The 20,959-nt window shown below is 38.0% G+C and overlaps 1 protein-coding gene across 2 annotated transcripts in view; it reads left to right on the top strand.

Annotated features, from left to right (window-relative positions):
- The window catches only part of ATRNL1 (attractin like 1), a 697,793-nt gene that overhangs the window by 33,536 nt on the left and 643,298 nt on the right, over positions 1–20,959 (top strand). For both annotated transcript variants that reach the window (XM_023546681.2, XM_003409111.4), the window contains 2 exons: positions 1,606–1,734; positions 3,383–3,591. In XM_023546681.2, coding sequence (XP_023402449.2) covers positions 1,606–1,734; positions 3,383–3,591 — 338 coding nt within the window. The remainder of the gene's footprint in view (positions 1–1,605; positions 1,735–3,382; positions 3,592–20,959) is intronic.

The raw sequence follows: 20,959 nt of genomic DNA, 5'->3' as shown, positions 1-20,959 counted from the left end.
TGCTTGATGGCCATTTGTAGATCTTCTTTGGAGAAAAGTCTATTCAAGTCCTTTGCCCATTTTAAAAAATTTTTAAATTTTGTATATGCGCTGCTGAAGCGAGAACGCTTTGCCCATTTTTAAAGTGTATTGTTTGTCTTTTTTGTTGTTGAGTTGTAAGAGTTCTTTATGTATTCAGGATAACCAAAACCAAAGCCATTGCTGTTGAGTTGATTCCAACTCACAGCGACCCTATAGACAGAGTAGAACTGCCCCACAGGAGTCCCAAGACTGTAGTCTTTATGGAAGCAAACTACCACATTTTTCTCCAGTGGAGCAGCTGGTGGGTTCCAACCGCTGACCTTTTGGTTAGCAGCTAAGTGCTTAACCATTGCGCTACCAGGGCTCTTTCATACTTAGGATGCAAGACCCTTATCAGATATCAGATTCTTTGCTGTTTGTCGTGTTTATTTTTCATGTAGTCTTGTTTCAGTGTTATTTTTTTACTGAATGGTGGACATTGTGTTTGCAAAATCATATGTGGTAATAATTTGTGACCTAGAAAGATGTTATATTCCTCCAGAGAGTACCTAGGGACACTAGCAATCCATAGTCAACTCATTCCAAATTCAGGTATTGTGATTCACACCTGAGCTGCAGTACATTCTCCCTAAAGGCCTGTCTGTCTTTTACTAGTTCATTTTATGCTTGGTAGTTCAGGTCTCAGTTCAAAGTGAGGGCTCTGTGCTCTGCTTTTTATTTCTCTAGCTCTGATGATATCAAGTTGAGGGTGTTCCTCTTTTACACTCTCTACTTTACCAAGCGTAATGTCCTTCTCCAGGGACTGGCCCCTCCTGATAACATATCCAAAAGTATGTGAGACAAAGTCTTGCCATATTTGCTTCTAAGGAGCATTCTGGCTGTACTTTTTCCAAGACAGATTTGTTTGTTCTTCTGGCAGTCCGTGATATATTCAGTATTCTTCGACAACACCGTAATTCAAAGGTATCGGTTCAAATGCATAAAGCACGTGGGCTTAAGTGAGCAGTATTCTGTTTTGGGATAGTTATACATTAATATAATTTATATAAAAAAATTTTTTTTTATATAGCTAAGCAAAATTTTAAAGAAACATAGAAATTATGTATTTTAAAATTACCTAAAAAACCTGGATTAATGTATCAGAAATACATAACTTTAACTAGAGTGCCTTGTAATCACTTAGGTGGTGTGGTGCAAACCTTTTAGCTTCATCAGAATTTACAACCAGTGAGAAAGTATAAGGCTCAAGGGCCGCTTGTTGGAGTTAAGTAAAAGTCTTCCTTGTAGTATTGTGACAGGATGGGTAGCAGGACAAGAGAGAAATGTCAAATCATAGTCCAGATGGTGAGAAGGAAAAAAACGGGAGGGGGAGGTCTGAGAGTGGATGTTGGTGTATAGCAGCTGTAGCAGAGCTGATTGGGTGAGAAATGGATGGGAACTCATTGTAGATTTATTTTCCTTCCAGTTGCCCGTTGTAATGTAGGTGCTCAGTGATTCCGACAAGAATATCTTTGAGTAAACTTTATGTAATTAACAGTCATGTGCATACTAATATACACAATGGTCAATTGTGCTTTCTTTTAGTGGCTTGATAGTCCCAGAAGTGAGGGGCAATGAGACTGTGCCTGAAGTTGTTACAACGTCCGGCTATGCGCTGCTACATTTTTTCAGTGATGCTGCGTATAATCTAACTGGTTTCAACATTTTTTATTCGTAAGTATTTTTAAAAAATGATCTCGTAATCATTCTCTTAATTTGATTTAAAACAGTTTGTTTTTACAGATATCTTACATACCAGGAGCTGGCTAGTGTATTAAATTTCAAATTATGCAGGATCCCTCCCTCACTGACATAAGATGCAACAAAATTAGGATAATTTCTAAGTTCTCAGGACATTATGATGGCAAGTTAAGTTTGGTTGAAAATTAATCACAAAATTTAAAATAGTTTATTGGCAAAAAACAAACACCAGTTGCTGTCGCGTTTATTCCGACCCATAGCGACCACGTAGCAAAAAGTAGAACTGCCCCATAGGGTTTCCAGGGAGCAGCTGGTGGATTCAAACTGCCAACCTTTGGTTAGCAGCCGTATTGCTTAACCACTGCACCACCAGGTTTCCAGTTTGTTGGCAAAGCATTAAGCAAACAAATACAAACTGATGTAACTGAATTGCTATCAACAGATGGAATTAACAGGCAGCCCTGACCTGACTTCTGTGTTCCAAGGTCTTTTACTCCTAATATGCAGAGGGGGATGGGAGCTAAGGTTTAGTAGTCCTGCTGTGTCACCGGGACTGTATTGAGTGCTTTGTAGACATTATCTCATCATTTTGTACATGAAGAAATTGAGGCTTAAAAGATAAGGTAAGTGGCTCTGCAGTGTCTCCTTAAAATAGGAAAAATAATACTGAGAATTCTGTTACGTCTGACGCTTTACCTCAGTTTTTCTGTCTAGAAATACAAAGGTGAAATGAGGTAGTCAGAGGTGCTTTCACATTCTTTCCCAGGAATGCCCACACGAGCTGTATAAATTAGTTTTTTCCTTATCACCAGGAATATAGAAATTGATAACCACAGAATTTTTCACCAGAAATAAAATATTCTGATTATTCTGTTATCAGAAATTATAGAATTTATCTCAAGTAGGTACCCAAGGAAGAATAAATATATAGTAGAATACGTTCATTTAAAGGATCTTAAAATAGAATTTGATAAATATTCATTGTCTTCCGTAAGAGTGTGTAGGTGATAGTACGCTATTTAAGTATAGTGAAACCTGTGAGAGCTGAAACTTGATGGAACTGCCATCGAGCTTTTCTGGGTCATTCTAGTTTTCTGCCTTTGACAGTGTGCTTTCTATCATTCTTTATTAAGAATCCTACTTCATAAATACTCAGTGATTTTTCCTTCTCCGACAGGTTTCTGCCTTACACATGTTTTGGCTTTTGCAGGTTTTACTGTATTGTATAACTAGGTTGTATCTTGGCTTCTCATACATCTTCAGGTATTCATGAATTTAATTTTCTTTCTGTAAAATATATATTCGAAACATTTGAGCACTGAAGTCTTTACAAAATGTTGTCCTTGAAACCCTGTAGATTCTGCAGTTATTAAGTGTGTAGTCCTTGTAAGTTTGGAGTTGTGGTAGTGAAGTCATCTCATTGGTTGAATGACGATGAATGCAAATAAATACCAACTGAATTGTATTAAGGGGTAAAAGGGTACAGAATAAAGAATTGAAGCCACATTGTTCAGTTGTGTTAAATGAAGCATATAAGACACAACATAAAACTTACAAAATGTCAAATGAAAATCTTTTTCAATTATCTTGAATATGAATATATGTGAATTATATTTTACAGAATCAATTCTTGTCCTAACAATTGCTCTGGTCATGGGAAGTGTACAACTAGTATCTCTGTTCCAAGTCAAGTATATTGTGAATGTGATAAATACTGGAAGGGTGAAGCTTGTGATATTCCTTACTGTAAAGCCAATTGCGGCAGTCCGGATCATGGTTACTGTGACCTAACGGGAGAAAAATTGTGTGTCTGCAACGACAGTTGGCAAGGTAAGCACATCTGGTGTGATGGTCTTTGAAACTTTGGTTCATGTATCTAGTAGTTTAATAGAAAACTCTGCACTTACTCGTTTACTGTAATCTGTGCACCCAAATCTCATTTTTCAAAGGAACATTCAGTTAAACAACCACCTTCTTAATAATCTGCTTTATTTCCTCACACGTAGAATTGGTAAGGATCTTACCTATAAGCTGTCTTGAGGATCAGCTGAAGTTATATATGCAGGCTCTTTGTAGGTGTGGAAATCTGGTGGCATAGTGCTTAAGTGCTATGGCTGCCAAACCAAAGGTCGGCAGTTCGAATCCGCCACATGCTCCTTGGAAACTCTATGGGGCGGTTCTACTCTGTCCTCTAGGGTTGCTATGAGTCAGAATCGACTTGATGGCAGTGGGTTTGGTTTTTTTGGTTTTGTAGGTGTGTAATTATGATCTGTAATTTTTGTTGAATCTCTAATGATTTGATGACTTGACTGAATTTAACATATGGTGCATTCAAGTTTTATTGATAATAGATAACAAAGAGTATATTACAAAAATAAATGCATTACGTTGTGACTGTAGTGTTTTAAGCTTATTTCTTGCAGAAGACTGACCTCTTGTGGCTATTTTAAAAGAATAAAAGAATTAAAAAGAATAGACTAAAAAAGTATTTAGAAGCTAGAGTAGTTGCCTTTTACAAAAGTAAGACTGCTGGGAAAGACTTTCAAAACAATTTTTATAAATATCTGTCATCAAATATTAATTTTAGAGTGTACTAAAGAGTTTGGCTTACTTGGGTATCCAGATATAATATAAATTCTGTCATTGTGGAGTCCAGCTATCTTTTCAGTTACCCACTCACTTAGTCGTTTATTAATTCAAGTATTTATTGAGAGCTTAATTTGTGCTAGTTACAAATATTGATAGCTTACTTTGTGCCAACGTATTAATCCCGTTGATACAGACGTTGACTCAAGAAATACATAATCCAAAGGTTCATGATCGCATGTTATTACATGGTGTAGCAACAATAGTAATAGTTTCTCTCAGGCTTGTTCTAAGTAAAAAATTGCGAAGACAGTGCTCCTCATACAGTTGTACTTACTGTTTTTCAGACGACGTTTTCTTTTTGGTGTTACCGAGTATACTAAGTACTTACTGAAGGCAATTTTTTAGGCTTTGTATGAATTATGAGACCCTTGCCTATCTTAAACCCATGTTATCTCATACAAAAATATGCTAACTGCAAAAAAAGAAAATCAGTGATTTATTACTGAATTTGATTACCTATTATAGTTATGAGAGATACAAATTTTTCGATGCTTTTTAGTTATATGGTCATGTATTTTGTTAAATGGCTATTTTAATAATTTGTTACTTTTTTCCTCCCAAAAGTACCTTGAAAGTATAATTAAAAAAAAATTTTAGTCTTGAAACTAAAATAACATCCTTTTCTATGGAGAGAAGAGTATATCAAGAATATGTTTGAATTGAGGCCTGAGAAATGGAAGTAGAGCTTTTACATGTTATTTCAAAGATGCATATAATAACAGTGTTTTTTCAAACTGGTCTCAAACTGTTTTAGTCTGCATCTTATTTCAGCAGTCTTGAAAGCAAAAGAAGAATTTGTAAACTATGTCTGTCCCTTTTCTGTTCTTTACTTCCTCTTATTCATCTTTTTTGAGCTACTTTATTTTTTGAGGGTCTTATAATAGAGATCGGGTCTAAACTGTTTTGTTTTTCTGGCCTTTGTTCATTGATCTTTTCACATTCTATTATCCTTGTCAGTGGTGCCCCCAATAATAAATGTTCCCGAATCTAATATGTCTATAAGCAAATAAAAATGTGTGGTATGTTCGCTTTTAAAACAAAGCACTAATATGAATAGTCTAAAATATAGAGGTATTTTATTAAAATGAAAATGATGCGAAAGTGCTTTATAAATTTTAAGATATTATACAGAAATCAGATGAGTTTTCATACCATATTGATTTTTACTAATACAGGACAGGGTCTCTGAATTGGTGTGAATGTTTTGCGGGTAGAGGGCTTGGTAAAAGAGGTAGTGTGCTTCATTCAGGATCAATGATATGCACGTTGGTTACTTTGAGCCTCAAACCCGATCCTGATTCTGGATATAAGGTAGCACAGCTACAGGTAGGTAGGCTTATAACCAGGGTCATTAGTAGGGAAATAATTTCTTCTTTTTTTTTCAGATATGTGTGATGGGGAGGAATTAATGAAGCAAGAGGAGAGATAGCTTTGCTTCTAGAACATCTGGGAATGATCAAAGAACTAGAGATACAGTATTTGAAAATTAGGGCTAAAGAGGCAATCATTAAGAGATTCAAAATTTGACAGTTTTATATAATGTGTTATTTTGGTACTGGATTCTTTAGGTTAAAATAACAGATTGTTGTTACCTCCATTATATTTGATCGTTTTGTTGGTTGACTTACTCTGTTCGGCTCCATGCTGGTATATTTATGTATATAAAAAAGTGAGGGGGCGGGGCCAAGATGGCGGACTAGGTGGACGCTACCGCGGATCCCTCTTGCAACAAAGACTCGGAAAAACAAGTGAATCAATCACATACATAACAATCTACGAACTCTGAACAACAAATACAGATTTAGAGACGGAGAACGAACAAATACGGGGAGACAGCGATTGTTTTCAGAGCCAGGAGCCAGCGTACCAGTCAGCGGATCTTCTGGAAAAACTAGTTTCCCAGTGATGGCTCAGAGACAGCAGTCCATATCAAACCACATAAAGAAGCAGACCATGACAGCTTCTCCAACCCCCCAAACAAAAGAATCAAAATCTTTCCCAAATGAAGATACAATCCTGGAATTACCAGATACAGAATATAAAAAACTAATTTACAGAATGCTTAAAGACATCACAAATGAAATTAGGCTAACTGCAGAAAAAGCCAAGGAACACACTGGTAAAACTGTTGAAGAACTCAAAAAGATTATTCAAGAACATAGTGGAAAAATTAATAAGTTGCAAGAATCCATAGAGAGACAGCATGTAGAAATGCAAAAGATTAACAATAAAATGACAGAATTAGACAACGCAATAGGAAGTCAGAGGAGCAGACTTGAGCAATTAGAATGTAGACTGGGACATCTGGAGGACCAGGGAATCAACACCAACATAGCTGAAAAAAAATCAGATAAAAGAATTAAAAAAAATGAAGAAACCCTAAGAATCATGTGGGACTCTATCAAGAAGGATAACTTGCGTCTGATTGGTGTCCCAGAACAGGGAGGGAGGACAGAAAACACAGAGAAAATAGTTGAAGAACTCCTGACACAAAATTTCCCTGACATCATGAAAGACGAAAGGATATCTATCCAAGATGCTCATCGAACCCCATTTAAGATTGATCCAAAAAGAAAAACACCAAGACATATTATCATCAAACTGGCCAAAACCAAAGATAAACAGAAAATTTTAAAAGCAGCCAGGGAGAAAAGAAAGGTCTACTTCAAGGGAGAATCAATAAGGATAAGTTCAGACTACTCAGCAGAAACCATGCAGGCAAGAAGGGAATGGGACGATGTATACAGAGCACTGAAGGAGAAAAACTGCCAACCAAGGATCATATATCCAGCAAAACTCTCTCTGAAATATGAAGGAGAAATTAAGATATTTACAGATAAACACAAGTTTACAGAATTTGCAAAAACCAAATCAAGGCTACAAGAAATGCTAAAGGAGATTGTTTGGTCAGATGACCAATAATTTTAGGTACCAGCACAATACAAGGTCACAAAACAGAACGTCCTGATATCAACTCAAATAGGGAAAGCACAAAAACAAATTAAGATTAATTCTAAAAATAAATAAATAAATAAAATAATACACATAACAGGGAATCATGGAAATCAATATGCAAAAGATCACAATAATCAAAAAGAGGGACTAAATATAGGAGGCATAGAACTGCCATATGGAGAGTGATACAAGGCGATATAGAACGATACAAGTTAGGTTTTTACTTAGAAAAATAGGGGTAAATAATAAGGTAACCACAAAAAGGAATATCAACTCCATAACTCAAGAAAAAAGCCAAGAAAAACGTAACGACTCAACTAACATAAAGTTAAACCTTATGAAAATGAGGATCTCACAATCTACTAAGAAAAACGTCTCAGCACAAAAAAGTATGTGGAAAAATGAAATGGCCAACAACACACGTGAAAAGGCATCAAAATGACAGCACTAAACACTTATTTATCTATAATTACGCTGAATGTAAATGGACTAAATGCACCAATAAAGAGACAGAGAGTCTCGGACTCGATAAAGAAACACGATCCATCTATATGCTGCCTACAAGAGACACACCTTAGACTTAGAGACACAAACAAACTAAAACTCAAAGGATGGAAAAAAATATATCAAGCAAACAATAAGCAAAAAAGAAGAGGAGTAGCAATATTAATTTCTGACAAAATAGACTTTAGACTTAAATCCACCACAAAGGGTAAAGAAGGACACTATATAATGATAAAAGGGACAATTGATCAGGAAGACATAACCATATTAAATATTTATGCACCCAATGACAGGGCTGCAAGATACATAAATCAAATTTCAACAGAATTGAAAAGTGAGATAGACACCTCCACATTTATAGTAGGAGACTTCAACACACCACTTTCGGAGAAGGACAGGACATCCAGTAAGAAGCTCAACAGAGACACGGAAGACCTACTTAAAACAATCAACCAACTTGACCTCATTGACTTATACAGAACTCTCCACCCAACTGCTGCAAAGTATACTTTTTTTTCTAGCGCACATGGAACATTCTCTAGAATAGACCACATATTAGGTCATAAAACAAATCTTTGCAGAGTCCAAAACATCGAAATATTACAAAGCATCTTCTCAGACCACAAGGCAATGAAACTAGAAATCAATAACAGAAAAACTAGGGAAAAGAAATCAAATACTTGGAAACTGAACAATACCCTCCTGAAAAAAGACTGGGTTATAGAAGACATCAAGGAGGGAATAAGGAAATTCACAGAATGCAACGAGAATGAAAATACTTCCTATCAAAACCTCTGGGACACAGCAAAAGCAGTGCTCAGAGGCCAATTTATATCGATAAATGCACACATACAAAAAGAAGAAAGACCCAAAATCAGAGAACTGTCCCGACAACTTGAACAAATAGAAACTGAGCAACAAAAGAACCCATCAGGCACCAGAAGAAAACAAATAATAAAAATTAGAGCTGAACGAAATGAATTAGAGAACAGAAAAACAATTGAAAGAATTAACAAAGCCAAAAGCTGGTTCTTTGAAAAAATTAACAAAATTGATAAACCATTGGCTAGACTGACTAAAGAAATACAGGAAAGGAAACAAATAATCCGAATAAGAAACTAGAAGGGCCACATCACAACAGACCCAACTGAAATTAAAAGAATCATATCAGATTACTACGAAAAATTGTACTCTAACAAATTTGCAAACCTAGAAGAAATGGATGAATTCTTGGAAAAACACTAACTATCTAAACTAACACATTCAGAAGTAGAACAACTAAATAGACCCATAAGAAAAAAAAAAGATCGAAATGGTAATCAAAAAACTCCCAACAAAAAAAAGCCCTGGCCCGGACGGCTTCACTGCAGAGTTCTATCAAACTTTCAGAGAAGAGTTAACACCACTACTACTAAAGGTATTTCAAAGCATAGAAAATGACGGAATACTACCCAACTCATTTTATGAAGCCACCATCTCCCTGATACCAAAACCACGTAATGTCTTTACACATTACAAAAAAAGAAAATTACAGACCTATATCCCTCATCAACATAGATGCAAAAATCCTCAACAAAATTCTAGCCAACAGAATCCAACAACACATCAAAAAAATAATTCACCCTGATCAAGTGGGATTTATACCAGGTATGCAAAGCTGGTTTAATATCAGAAAAACCATTAATGTAATCCATCACATAAATAAAACAAAAGATAAAAACCACATGATCTTATCAATAGATGCAGAAAAGGCATTTGACAAAGTTCAACACCCATTTATGATAAAAACTCTTACCAAAATAGGAATTGAAGGAAAATTCCTCAACATAATAACGGGCATCTATGCAAAGCCAACAGCCAATATCACTCGAAATGGAGAGAACCTGAAAGCATTTCCCTTGAGAACGGGAACCAGACAAGGATGCCCTTTATCACCACTCTTATTCAACATCGTACTTGAAGTCCTAGCCAGGGCAATTAGGCTAGACAAAGAAATAAAAGGTATCCGGATTGGCAAGGAGGAAGTAAAGCTATCACTATTTGCAGATGACATGATCTTATACACAGAAAACCCTAAGGAATCCTCCAGAAAACTACTGAAACTAATAGAAGAGTTTGGCACAGAGTCTCAGGTTATAAGATAAACATACAAAAATCACTTGGATTCCTCTACATCAACAAAAAGAACACCGAAGAGGAAATAACCAAATCAATACCATTCACAGTAGCCCCCAAGAAGATAAAATACTTAGGAATAAATCTTACCAAGGATGTAAAAGACCTATACAAAGAAAACTATAAAGCTCTACTACAAGAAATTCAAAAGGACATACTTAAGTGGAAAAACATACCCTGCTCATGGATAGAAAGACTTAACATAGTAAAAATGTCTATTCTACCAAAAGCCATCTATACATACAATGCACTTCCGATCCAAATTCCAATGTCATATTTTAAGGTGATAGAGAAACAAATCACCAATTTCATATGGAAGGGAAAGAAGCCCCGGATAAGCAAAGCATTACTGAAGAAGAAGAAGAAAGTGGGAGGCCTCACTCTACCTGATTTCAGAACCTATTATACAGCTACAGTAGTCAGAACAGCCTGGTACTGGTACAACAACAGGCACATAGACCAATGGAACAGAATTGAGAATCCAGATATAAGACCATCCATGTATGAGCAGCTGATATTTGACAAAGGCCCAGTGTCAGTTAATTGGGGAAAAGATAGTCTTTTTAACAAATGGTGCTGGCATAACTGGATATCCATTTGCAAAAACATGAAACAGGACCCATACCTCACACCATGCACAAAAACTAACTCCAAGTGGATCAAAGACCTAAACATAAAGACTAAAACGATAAAGATCATGGAAGAAAAAATTGGGACAACCCTAGGAGCCCTAATACAAGGTATAAACAGAATACAAAACATTACCAAAAATGATGAAGAGAAACCAGATAACTGGGAGCTCCTAAAAATCAAACACCTATGCTCATCTAAAGACTTCTCCAAAAGAGTAAAAAGACCACCTACAGATTGGGAAAGAATTTTCAGCTATGACATCTCCGACCAGCGCCTGATCTCTAAAATCTACGTGATTCTGTCAAAACTCAACCACAAAAAGACAAACAACCCAATCAAGAAGTGGGCAAAGGATATGAACACACATTTCACTAAAGAAGATATTCAGGCAGCCAACAGATACATGAGAAAATGCTCTCGATCATTAGCCATTAGAGAAATGCAAATTAAAACTACGATGAGATTCCATCTCACACCAGCAAGGCTGGCATTAATCCAAAAAACACAAAATAATAAATGCTGGAGAGGCTGCGGAGAGATTGGAACTCTCATACACTGCTGGTGGGAATGTAAAATGGTACAACCACTTTGGAAATCTATCTGGCGTTATCTTAAACAGTTAGAAATACAACTACCATACAACCCAGAAATCCCACTCCTGGGAATATACCCTAGAGATACAAGAGCCTTTATACAAACAGATATGCACACCCATATTTATTGCAGCTCTGTTTACAATAGCAAAAAGTTGGAAGCAACCAAGGTGTCCATCAACAGATGAATGGGTAAATAAATTGTGGTATATTCACACAATGGAATACTACGCATCGATAAAGAACAGTGACGAATCTCTGAAACATTTCATAACATGGAGGAACCTGGAAGGCATTATGCTGAGCGAAATTAGTCAGAGGCAAAAGGACAAATATTGTATAAGACCACTATTATAAGATCTTGAGAAATAGTAAACCTGAGAAGAACACATACTTTTGTGGTTACGAAGAGGGGAGGGAAGGAGGGTGGGAGAGGGTTTTTTTTATTGATTAATCAGTAGATAAGAACTGCTTTAGGTGAAGGGAAAGACAACACTCAATACATGGAAGGTCAGCTCAATTGGACTGGACCAAAAGCAAAGAAGTTTCCGGGATAAAATGAATGCTTCAAAGGTCAGCGGAGCAAGCGCGGGGGTCTGGGGAACATGGTTTGCAGGGTCTTCTAAGTCAATTGGCAAAATAATTCTATTATGAAATCATTCTGCATCCCACTTTGAAATGTGGCGTCTGGGGTCTTAAATGCTAACAAGCGGCCATCTAAGATGCATCAGTTGGTCTCAACCCACCTGGAGCAAAGGAGAATGAAGAACACCAAGGTCACACGACAACTAAGAGCCCAAGAGACAGAAAGGGCCACATGAACCAGAGACCTACATCATCCTGAGACCAGAAGAACTAGTTGGTGCCCGGCCACAATTGATGACTGCCCTGACAAGGAGCACAGCAGAGGACCCCTGAGGGAGCAGGAGATCAGTGGGATGCAGACCCCAAATTCTCATGAAAAGACCAAACTTAATGGTCTGACTGAGACTAGAGGAATCCCGGTGGCCATGCTCCCCAGACCTTCTGTTGACACAGGACAGGAACCATCCCCGAAGACAACTCATCAGACATGAAAGGGACTGGTCAGCGGGGGGGAGAGAGATGCTGATGAAGAGTAAGCTAATTATATCAGGTGGACACTTGAGAGTGTGTTGGCAACTCTTGTCTGGAGGGGGGATGGGAGGATAGAGAGAGAGGGAAGCCGGCAAAATTGTCAAGAAAGGAGAGACTGAAAGGGCTGACTCAAGAGGGGGAGAGCAAGTGGGAGTAGGGAGTGAGATGTATGTAAACTTACATGTGACAGACTGATTGGCTTTGTAAACGTTCACTTGAAGCTTAATAAAAGTTATATAAAAAAAAAAAAGCAGGAAGATGGTTGGAAAAATGTGCAAGGGGCCTGGGTAGGACCCCATAAAAAAAAAAAAAAAAAAAAAAGACCACCTACAGACTGGGAAAGAATTTTCAGCTATGACATCTCTGACCAGCGCCTGATCTCTAAAATCTATATGATTCTGTCAAAACTCAACCACAAAAAGACAAACAACCCAATCAAGAAGTGGGCAAAGGATATGAACACACATTTCACTAAAGAAGATATTCAGGCAGCCAACATATACATGAGAAAATGCTCCCGATTATTAGCCATTAGAGAAATGCAAATTAAAACTACGATGAGATTGCATCTCACACCAACAAGGCTGGCATTAATCCAAAAAACACAAAATAATAAATGTTGGAGAGGCTGCGGAGAGATTGGAACTCTCATACACTGCTGGTGGGAATGTAAAATGGTACAACCACTTTGGAGATCCATCTGGCGTTATCTTAAACAGTTAGAAATAGAACTACCATACAACCCAGAAATCCCACTCCTGGGAATATACCCTAGAGATACAAGAGCCTTCACACAAACAGATATATGCACACCCGTTTATTGCAGCTCTGTTTACAATAGCAAAAAGCTGGAAGCAACCAACGTGTCCATCAACAGATGAATGGGTAAATAAATTGTGGTATATTCACACAATGGAATACTACGCATCGATAAAGAACAGTGACGAATCTCTGAAACATTTCATAACATGGAGGAATCTGGAAGGCAGTATGCTGAGCGAAATTAGTCAGAGGCAAAAGGACAAATATTGTGTAAGACCACTATTATAAGATCTTGAGAAATAGAAAAAACTGAGAAGAACACATACTTTTGTGGTTACGAAGGGGGGAGGGAAGGAGGGAGGGAGAGGGTTTTTTATTGATCAGTCAGTAGATGAGAACTGCTGTGGGTGAAGGGAAAGACAACACTCAATACAAGGAAGGTCAGCCCAATTGGACTGGACTAAAAGCAAAGAGGTTTCCGGGATAAAATGAATGCTTCAAAGGTCAGCGGAGCAGGGGCGGGGGTCTGGGGAACATGGTATGAGGGAACTTCTAAGTGAATTGGCAAAATAATTCTATTATGAAAACATTCTGCATCCCACTTTGAAATGTGGCGTCTGGGGTCTTAAATGCTAACAAGCGGCCATCTAAGATGCATCAATTGGTCTCAACCCACCTGGAGCAAAGGAGAATGAAGAACACCAAGGTCACACGACAACTAAGAGCCCAAGAGACAGAAAGGGCCACATGAACCAGAGACCTACATCATCCTGAGACCAGAAGAACTAGTTGGTGCCCAGCCACAATCAATGACTGCCCTGACAGGGAGCACAATAGAGAACCCCTGAGGGAGCAGGAGATCAGTGGGATGCAGACCCCAAATTCTCATGAAAAGACCATACTTAATGGTCTGACTGCGACTAGAGGAATCCCAGCGGCAATGCTCCCCAGACCTTCTGTTGACACAGGACAGGAACCATCCCCGAAGACAACTCATCAGACATGAAAGGGACTGGTCAGCGGGGGGGAGAGAGATGTTGATGAAGAGTGAGCTAATTAAATCAGGTGGACACTGGAGAGTGTGTTGGCAACTCTTGACTGGAGGGGGCATGGAAAGATAGAGAGAGAGGGAAGATGTCAAAATTGTCATGAAACGAGAGACTGAAAGGGCTGACTCAGTGGGGAAGAGCAAGTGGGAGAAGGGAGTAAGATGTATGTAAACTTACATGTGACAGACTGATTGGATTTGTAAATGTTCAGTTGAAGCTTAATAAAAGTGAATTAAAAAAAAAAAGTGAGCATTGCCCTCTAGATACTGACATTTTATTAAGAAAACAAAGAGGAAAAGTCTACCTTTATGTTAAGTCTTGGGTTCCCTTCCTAATTTTTCTCTAGTGCTTGTCCCACCTGGTCTTCATAACTCCTTGTTTTCTTTAGTGTTTTCCATACAGCACTTCTTAAGACTTGTGCTCAGCCATCATGGTACTTTCCCCTCATACTTTTATTACCTGTTGCTTTCATCGTTTACCACCTGCTTTTACCTGTTTACTGTTTGAGATATTTTCCCAAGGTACATAGGAGTAGGGTCTGAGGATAGATAGCACTATTAACGCCAACTGTTTCTCCTTTTCTTGTAGAAAACACTTAAATCAAAAGCTAGTATAGTAAAGATATAGAAAATGTCAAGTGCAGTATTTTGAAAAACACAAAAGTTTATTTTTTAATGTTTAATTTTGTCCTAATGTATAGTTGTCAAAGATGGTATATCACTGTATATATCATAAATAAAAAAAAACCAAACCCACTGCTGTTGAGTCGATTCAGACTCATAGCGACCCTATAGGACAGAGTAGAACTGCCCTATAGAGTTTCCAAGGAGCGCCTGGTGGACTTGAACTGCCGACCTTTTGGTTAGCAGCCGTAGCACTTAACCACTACGCCACCAGGGTTTCCGTATATATCATATATATACAAATATATATAATGCTTATATCATTTTATATTTGTGTGTATATATACATGCACGCGCACACACACACACACACACACACAAACACACACACATATATATATATATAAAAAAATATATAAACCGTGGTGGGATAGTGGTTAACTGCTGTGGCTGCCAACCAAAGGTTCGCAGTTATATATATAATCATAATATAAATAGATATGTATATATGTGGATGTGTGTGTATATATATATGTGTATGTCTGTGTGTGTATGAATAAATAAAAGGAGCCCTGGTGGCGCAGTGGTTAAAGTGACCAGCTGCTAACCAAAAGGCTGACAGTTTGAAACCACGTGGTTCTGTGGGAAAAAGGTGTGGCAATCTGCTTCCGTAGAGATTTACGGCCTTGGAAACCCTATGGGGTCACTATGAGTCAGAGTTGACTTGATGGCAGTGGGTTTGGTTGGGTGTGTGTGTGTATATATATATAATTAAATAGATTACTAAAAAAATAGGGGCCTTTGTGAACTCATCTGCTTCTATGACATTTTTTGTTTAATACATTTTAAGTCTTAAGTCATATGAGGTAAACAGGCAACTCTGAAAAGCATTACTCTCTTAAGATGGCTAAACCTTGGGATAGGTGAGGAATTAAAAAAAAAATCAAAATAATGATATAACAAATTAGATTAATGTTCATATGTAAAGAATACAGTAGAACAGCAGTTTTTAAAGTGGACTCAAAAGTGTGGTATGCCCTTGCTAACTCCCTTAATCAGAGTGGCTCCAGGTTTCTCTCTTTTACATAATTAAAAAAATCTGAATCACCTGGGGGTGTTTGGTTATAAAAAACTATTCCTGGCTAAGTTGAGGAGAAAAGGCAATTATTACAATGTGTGACAGAGGTTGCTATCTCCAAGCATTCATTGTTCTCTTCTTTTTAGTAATAGAATTCACTGAGTTTTAAGCTCAGCATGTGGCCTTCCAGTTACTTATTATATTTCCCAGCCTCCTTTGCAGTTAGTATGGTCATACTACTAAGTTTAGGTCGGTAGGATGGGAGTGGAAGTGCTATGTGCAAATTTTACATCATGTCCTGGATTTTCTCTTTCCCAGTGGCTGGTAGATGGCAACAAGTATAGCATCCAGTAGCCCTGGACCATTTACCCCTAGAATGTTTTAAGAGAGAAAAATTAACTTTTAACTTATTTCAGTGATTTATTTTGTACCCTAATTAATACAAAAGGATATTGAGTAGCTCACAAAAGAGATGAGAAAGCTGGAAAAACCATGCTTGGAAAGAGGGAGGTACAAAGGAAGGCTAGGTGGCTAAGTTCTACAGCACACATGAAGCCACAGGAAGGTTTGATTAGGGTAGTCCTGTCATTGCCACTGTACCATCACTGGCATCATTACCATGGATACAGCATGCTGCAGGCGTAGATAAGATGAATTCTAAATTTTCCTCATATGTTTGTGTCACTTGCGAAGATTCGAAGTCCTGATTAATAGCATCTATTTGACTAAACCTAAGTCCTGACCTAACCTTGGCTGCCTAGAGATATAGAAATATAGAATTAAAATTTCTGATATGTGTAGTGAAAGGGGATCATGTTTCTGAATAAAATTCACATAATGGGTGATTTTCCCAAACATAAGAAGGGAGTTCAAATGATTGAGATCCCCCAAAGAAATAAAGAATCCGACTAAAATATAAATTAAGATAGGTGCTGTCCTTGACAAGGAATGGGATAAATACTTCTCCTGTGTTTACTCAGAAAAACTTTGCAGTGTGGAGTAGATGGTGAGGGTACAAAAACCTATTGCCGTCGAGTGAATTCCTTCTCATAACGACATTATAGGACAGAGTAGAACTGCCCCATAGGGTTTCCAAGGAGCAGCTAAAACAAACAAAAAAAACCTCATTGCTGTTGAGTCGATTCCAACTCATAGCAACCCTATGGGACAGAGTAGAACTGCCCTGTAGGGTTTCCAAGGAGTGTCTGGTGGATTCAAACTGCCAACCTATTGGTTACCAGGTGTTGCTCTTAACCACTATGCCACCAGGGTTTCCAAGGAACAGCTAGGGGCTTCAAATTGCTGACCTTTTGGTTAGCAACTGTAAGTCTTAACCACTGTACCACCAGAGCTCCTGTGGTAAACAGGTTAAAAAGATAAACTAGCAGGCCTCAGTGTCTGATTTTTTTCTTAACCTAAAATATATTTTTTTTCTATGGTATAGAGATGAAAAACAGGTCACCATCTCTTATATACAAGACTATTATTTAACCGTTATAAAATTGTCCTTGTGCCTTTCCTATTCCAGCATGTCCTGCTCAATCCATCCGTTCTTTTTTAATCAAATTCAGGCACAGTTCTCATATAAGGGTCTGAGTTGGTTGTTTCAAGCCCTTAAATTACTGATTAGAAGTTTTAGAAGACTAGTACTTTACTAAATTATGTCATTTACCTGATATATACAACATAATTCTAAGTATTGAAAGAAGAAATTGAATTTGAACATTTTAAATGTTATCTTTCTTCACCTCTGGTTTTTGGAACCTTTTTCTTCATTATATTAGTTTTAGTCCTTTCCTTTCAGATTTTAACATAGACCATTGGGGGGCAGTGTTGACTACCTGAAAAAGCACTTAAACTCCATGGCTTTATCCAAATTGTAAAAACTTGATAGTTTTGCTTGATTTAGAAAAATACGGTCTTCTAACAAAACTCAAATATTTTATTCTAAAGCATTTTTTTCTGGGTTAGTCATATAACATATTAAACAACAACAACAACGACGACGATGACAAAAAAAACCAAACCCGTTGCCATCGATTCCATTCCAACTCTTAATGAGTCTATAGAACAGAGTAGAACAGCTCTGTAGGGTTTCCAAGGAGTGTCTGCTGGATTTGAACTGCTGACCTTTCGATGAGTAGCCACACTCTTAACCACTGTGCCACCACAGTTGTTTATTTTAGAATAGTGTGTAGGTACAAATAAGATTAGAGGTTGTCTTGAGGAAATTCACAGGTAGCTTACATTTCCCTTTAGAAATTTAGTAAAAATGAACAGGATATCTCTTTTATTTAACTTTGTGGAGAGACAAGTGATAGGTAATGTGCTAGCTTTAAGTCTTTTCTCTTGGTTCATTCTTCCCACCCAGCAAAAACAGCAGACTTGACTGTTTGTGGTAGCTATGAGTCAGAATCGACTCGACGGCAATGGTTTTTTTTTTAGTGCAATTGAGCCCTCATTGTTAACTTACCTGAAAAGTTGACCGTTTTTAAAGAAAAGTAGCATTGAGAATGTATATGTGACAATCCTTATTCACTAATTAATTCATTTATTTTTGTTCATTCATTAATCCAACAATACTTTTTGAGCTTCTACTAAGTACAAGGTACTGTTCTAGGTGCTTGTGTACATCATAGAACAAAGCAGACAAAGATCCCTGTCCTTGTGGAGCTTACATTCTAGCTAGGAGAGATAGACCGTAAGTAATAAATATAAAATTATATAGCATGTTAGAAAATAAGGGAATGGAAAATAAAAGTAGAGTGGGGAAAGAGGGATAGATCTGGGGTTAGGGTTTCAATTTAAAATAGGATGGTCAGGTTAGGCCTTAAGGAGATGGATAGAGTGATATTTGAGCCAAGACCTGAAGGAGGTGAGGGAGTTACCCATATAGCTATCTAGGGGAAGACCATTCCAGGCAGAGGGAATAGTCAGTGCGAAGGCCCTAATGTGGGAGCATTCCTGATGTGTTTGAGAACCAGCGAAAAGGCCACTGTGGCTAGAGTTGAATTACTGAAGGAAAGATTAGTCAGATATGAGCTCAATGAAGGTCTAGAGCAAGGCAGAGAGGTGGATATATGAAGTTAAGGGGTTGTTGAGGTAGTGGGCCTTTGTGAAGGGTGGGGTCTGATCATCTAAGCTTTAGCCTTGTAGGCGATTGTAAGAATTTTGACTTTGACCTTGCGTGAAATGAGGATCCATTGGAGGATTTTGAGCAGAAGATTGATACGATCTGACTTAGTTTTAAAAGGTTCTGGCTGGCTGCTGGGTTGAGAATGGGCTGTGGAAGCGAAAACCAGTTAAAAGGCTACTGCTATAATCTAGGTTTGAGCTGATGGTAGCTTGGATGGGGTGGTAACAGTGGAGATACTGAGAATTGTTTGAATTCTGAATGTAATTTGAAAGGAAGGTTAGTAGGGTTTGCTGATGGATTGGATGTAGGGAATGAGAGAAGGAGAACAATCAAAGATGACTAAGGTTTTTGGCCTGGGAAAATGGAAAAATAGAGTTGTCATAAACCAATATAAGGAAGGTTTTAGGAGGAAGATCAGCTTGGCTTTGGTATTTTAAGTTTAAAATGTCTTTTAAGACATCCAAGAGGAGATGTTGAGGAGATAGTTGGATATATGGATCTAGAGTTTGGTGGAAAGAAATCTGTACTGTAGATATGAATTAGGGGTTATTTGACTTAAAAATATTAAATTGGAAACTTAAACTGATGGTACTTAAAGCCATGAGATTGGATGAGATCACCAAGGAAGTGTTCATAGGTAGAGAATTGAACTAAGATGGAGCCCTGGGTCACAGCAAAATTCACAGAGCATTCTGTACGAGGCATATAGGTTCCCTCTTTACAGAGACTTGCCTAATATTGAAATATTTGTTATTGTTTGTAGGTGCCATCAAGTTGGTTCTGACTCATAGCAACCCCATGTACAACAAAATGAAGCACTGCCTGGTCCTGCACCATCCTCACAGTCGTTTTTATGCTTAAGCCCATTGTTACAGCCACTGTGTCAGTCCATCTGGTTGAGGGTCTTCCTCTTTTTCACTGACCTTCTACTTTACCAAGCCTGGTGTCCTTCTCCAGGGACTGATTGCTCCTGATAACATGTCCAAAGTATGTAAGACAGTCTCACCATCCTTGCTTCTAAAGAGCATTCTGGTTGTACTTCTTCCAAGACAGATTTGTTCGTTCTTTTGGCAGTCCATTGTATATTCAGTATTCTTCGCCAACACCAGAGTTCAAAGGCGTCAATTCTTCTTTGGTCTTCCTTATTCATTGTCCAACTTTTGCATGCATATGAGGTGATTAAAAACACCATGGCTTGGGTCAGGTGCACCTTGGTCTTCAAGGTGACATCTTTGCTTTTCAACACTTTAAAGAGGTCTTGTGCAGCAGATTTGTCCAATGGAATGTGTCTTTTGATTTCTCGACTGCTGCTTCTGTGGGTGTTAATTGTGGATCCAAGTAAAATGAAATCCTTGACAACTTCAGTCGTTTCTCCGTTTATCGTGATGTTGCTTATTGGTCAAGTTGTGAGGATTTTTTTTTTTTTATTAACTTTTATTGAGCTTCAAGTGAACGTTTACAAATCAAGTCAGACTGTCACATATAAGTTTATATACACCTTACTCCGTACTCCCACTTGCTCTCCCCCTAATAAGTCAGCCCTTCCAATCTCTCCTTTCGTGACAATTTTGTCAGCTTCCAACTCTCTCTATCCTCCCATCCCCCCTCCAGACAGGACATGCCAACACATTCTCAAGTGTCCACCTGATATAATTAGCTCACTCTTCTTCAGCATCTCTCTCCTACCCACTGTCCAGTCCCTTTCATGTGTGATGAGTTGTCTTCGGGAATGGTTCCTGTTCTGTGCCAACAGAAGGTCTGGGGACCATGCCCTCCGGGATTCCTCTAGTCACAGTCAGACCATTAAGTATGGTCTTTTTATTAGAATTTGGGGTCTGCATCCCACTGATCTCCTGCTCCCTCAGGGGTTCTCTATTGTGCTCCCTGTCAGAGCAGTCATCGATTGTGGCTGGGCACCAACTAGT

This window comes from Loxodonta africana, chromosome 16, assembly GCF_030014295.1.
Source record: "Loxodonta africana isolate mLoxAfr1 chromosome 16, mLoxAfr1.hap2, whole genome shotgun sequence".
Taxonomy (NCBI): domain Eukaryota; kingdom Metazoa; phylum Chordata; class Mammalia; order Proboscidea; family Elephantidae; genus Loxodonta; species Loxodonta africana.
This window is presented reverse-complemented; position numbering and strand designations above follow the sequence as displayed.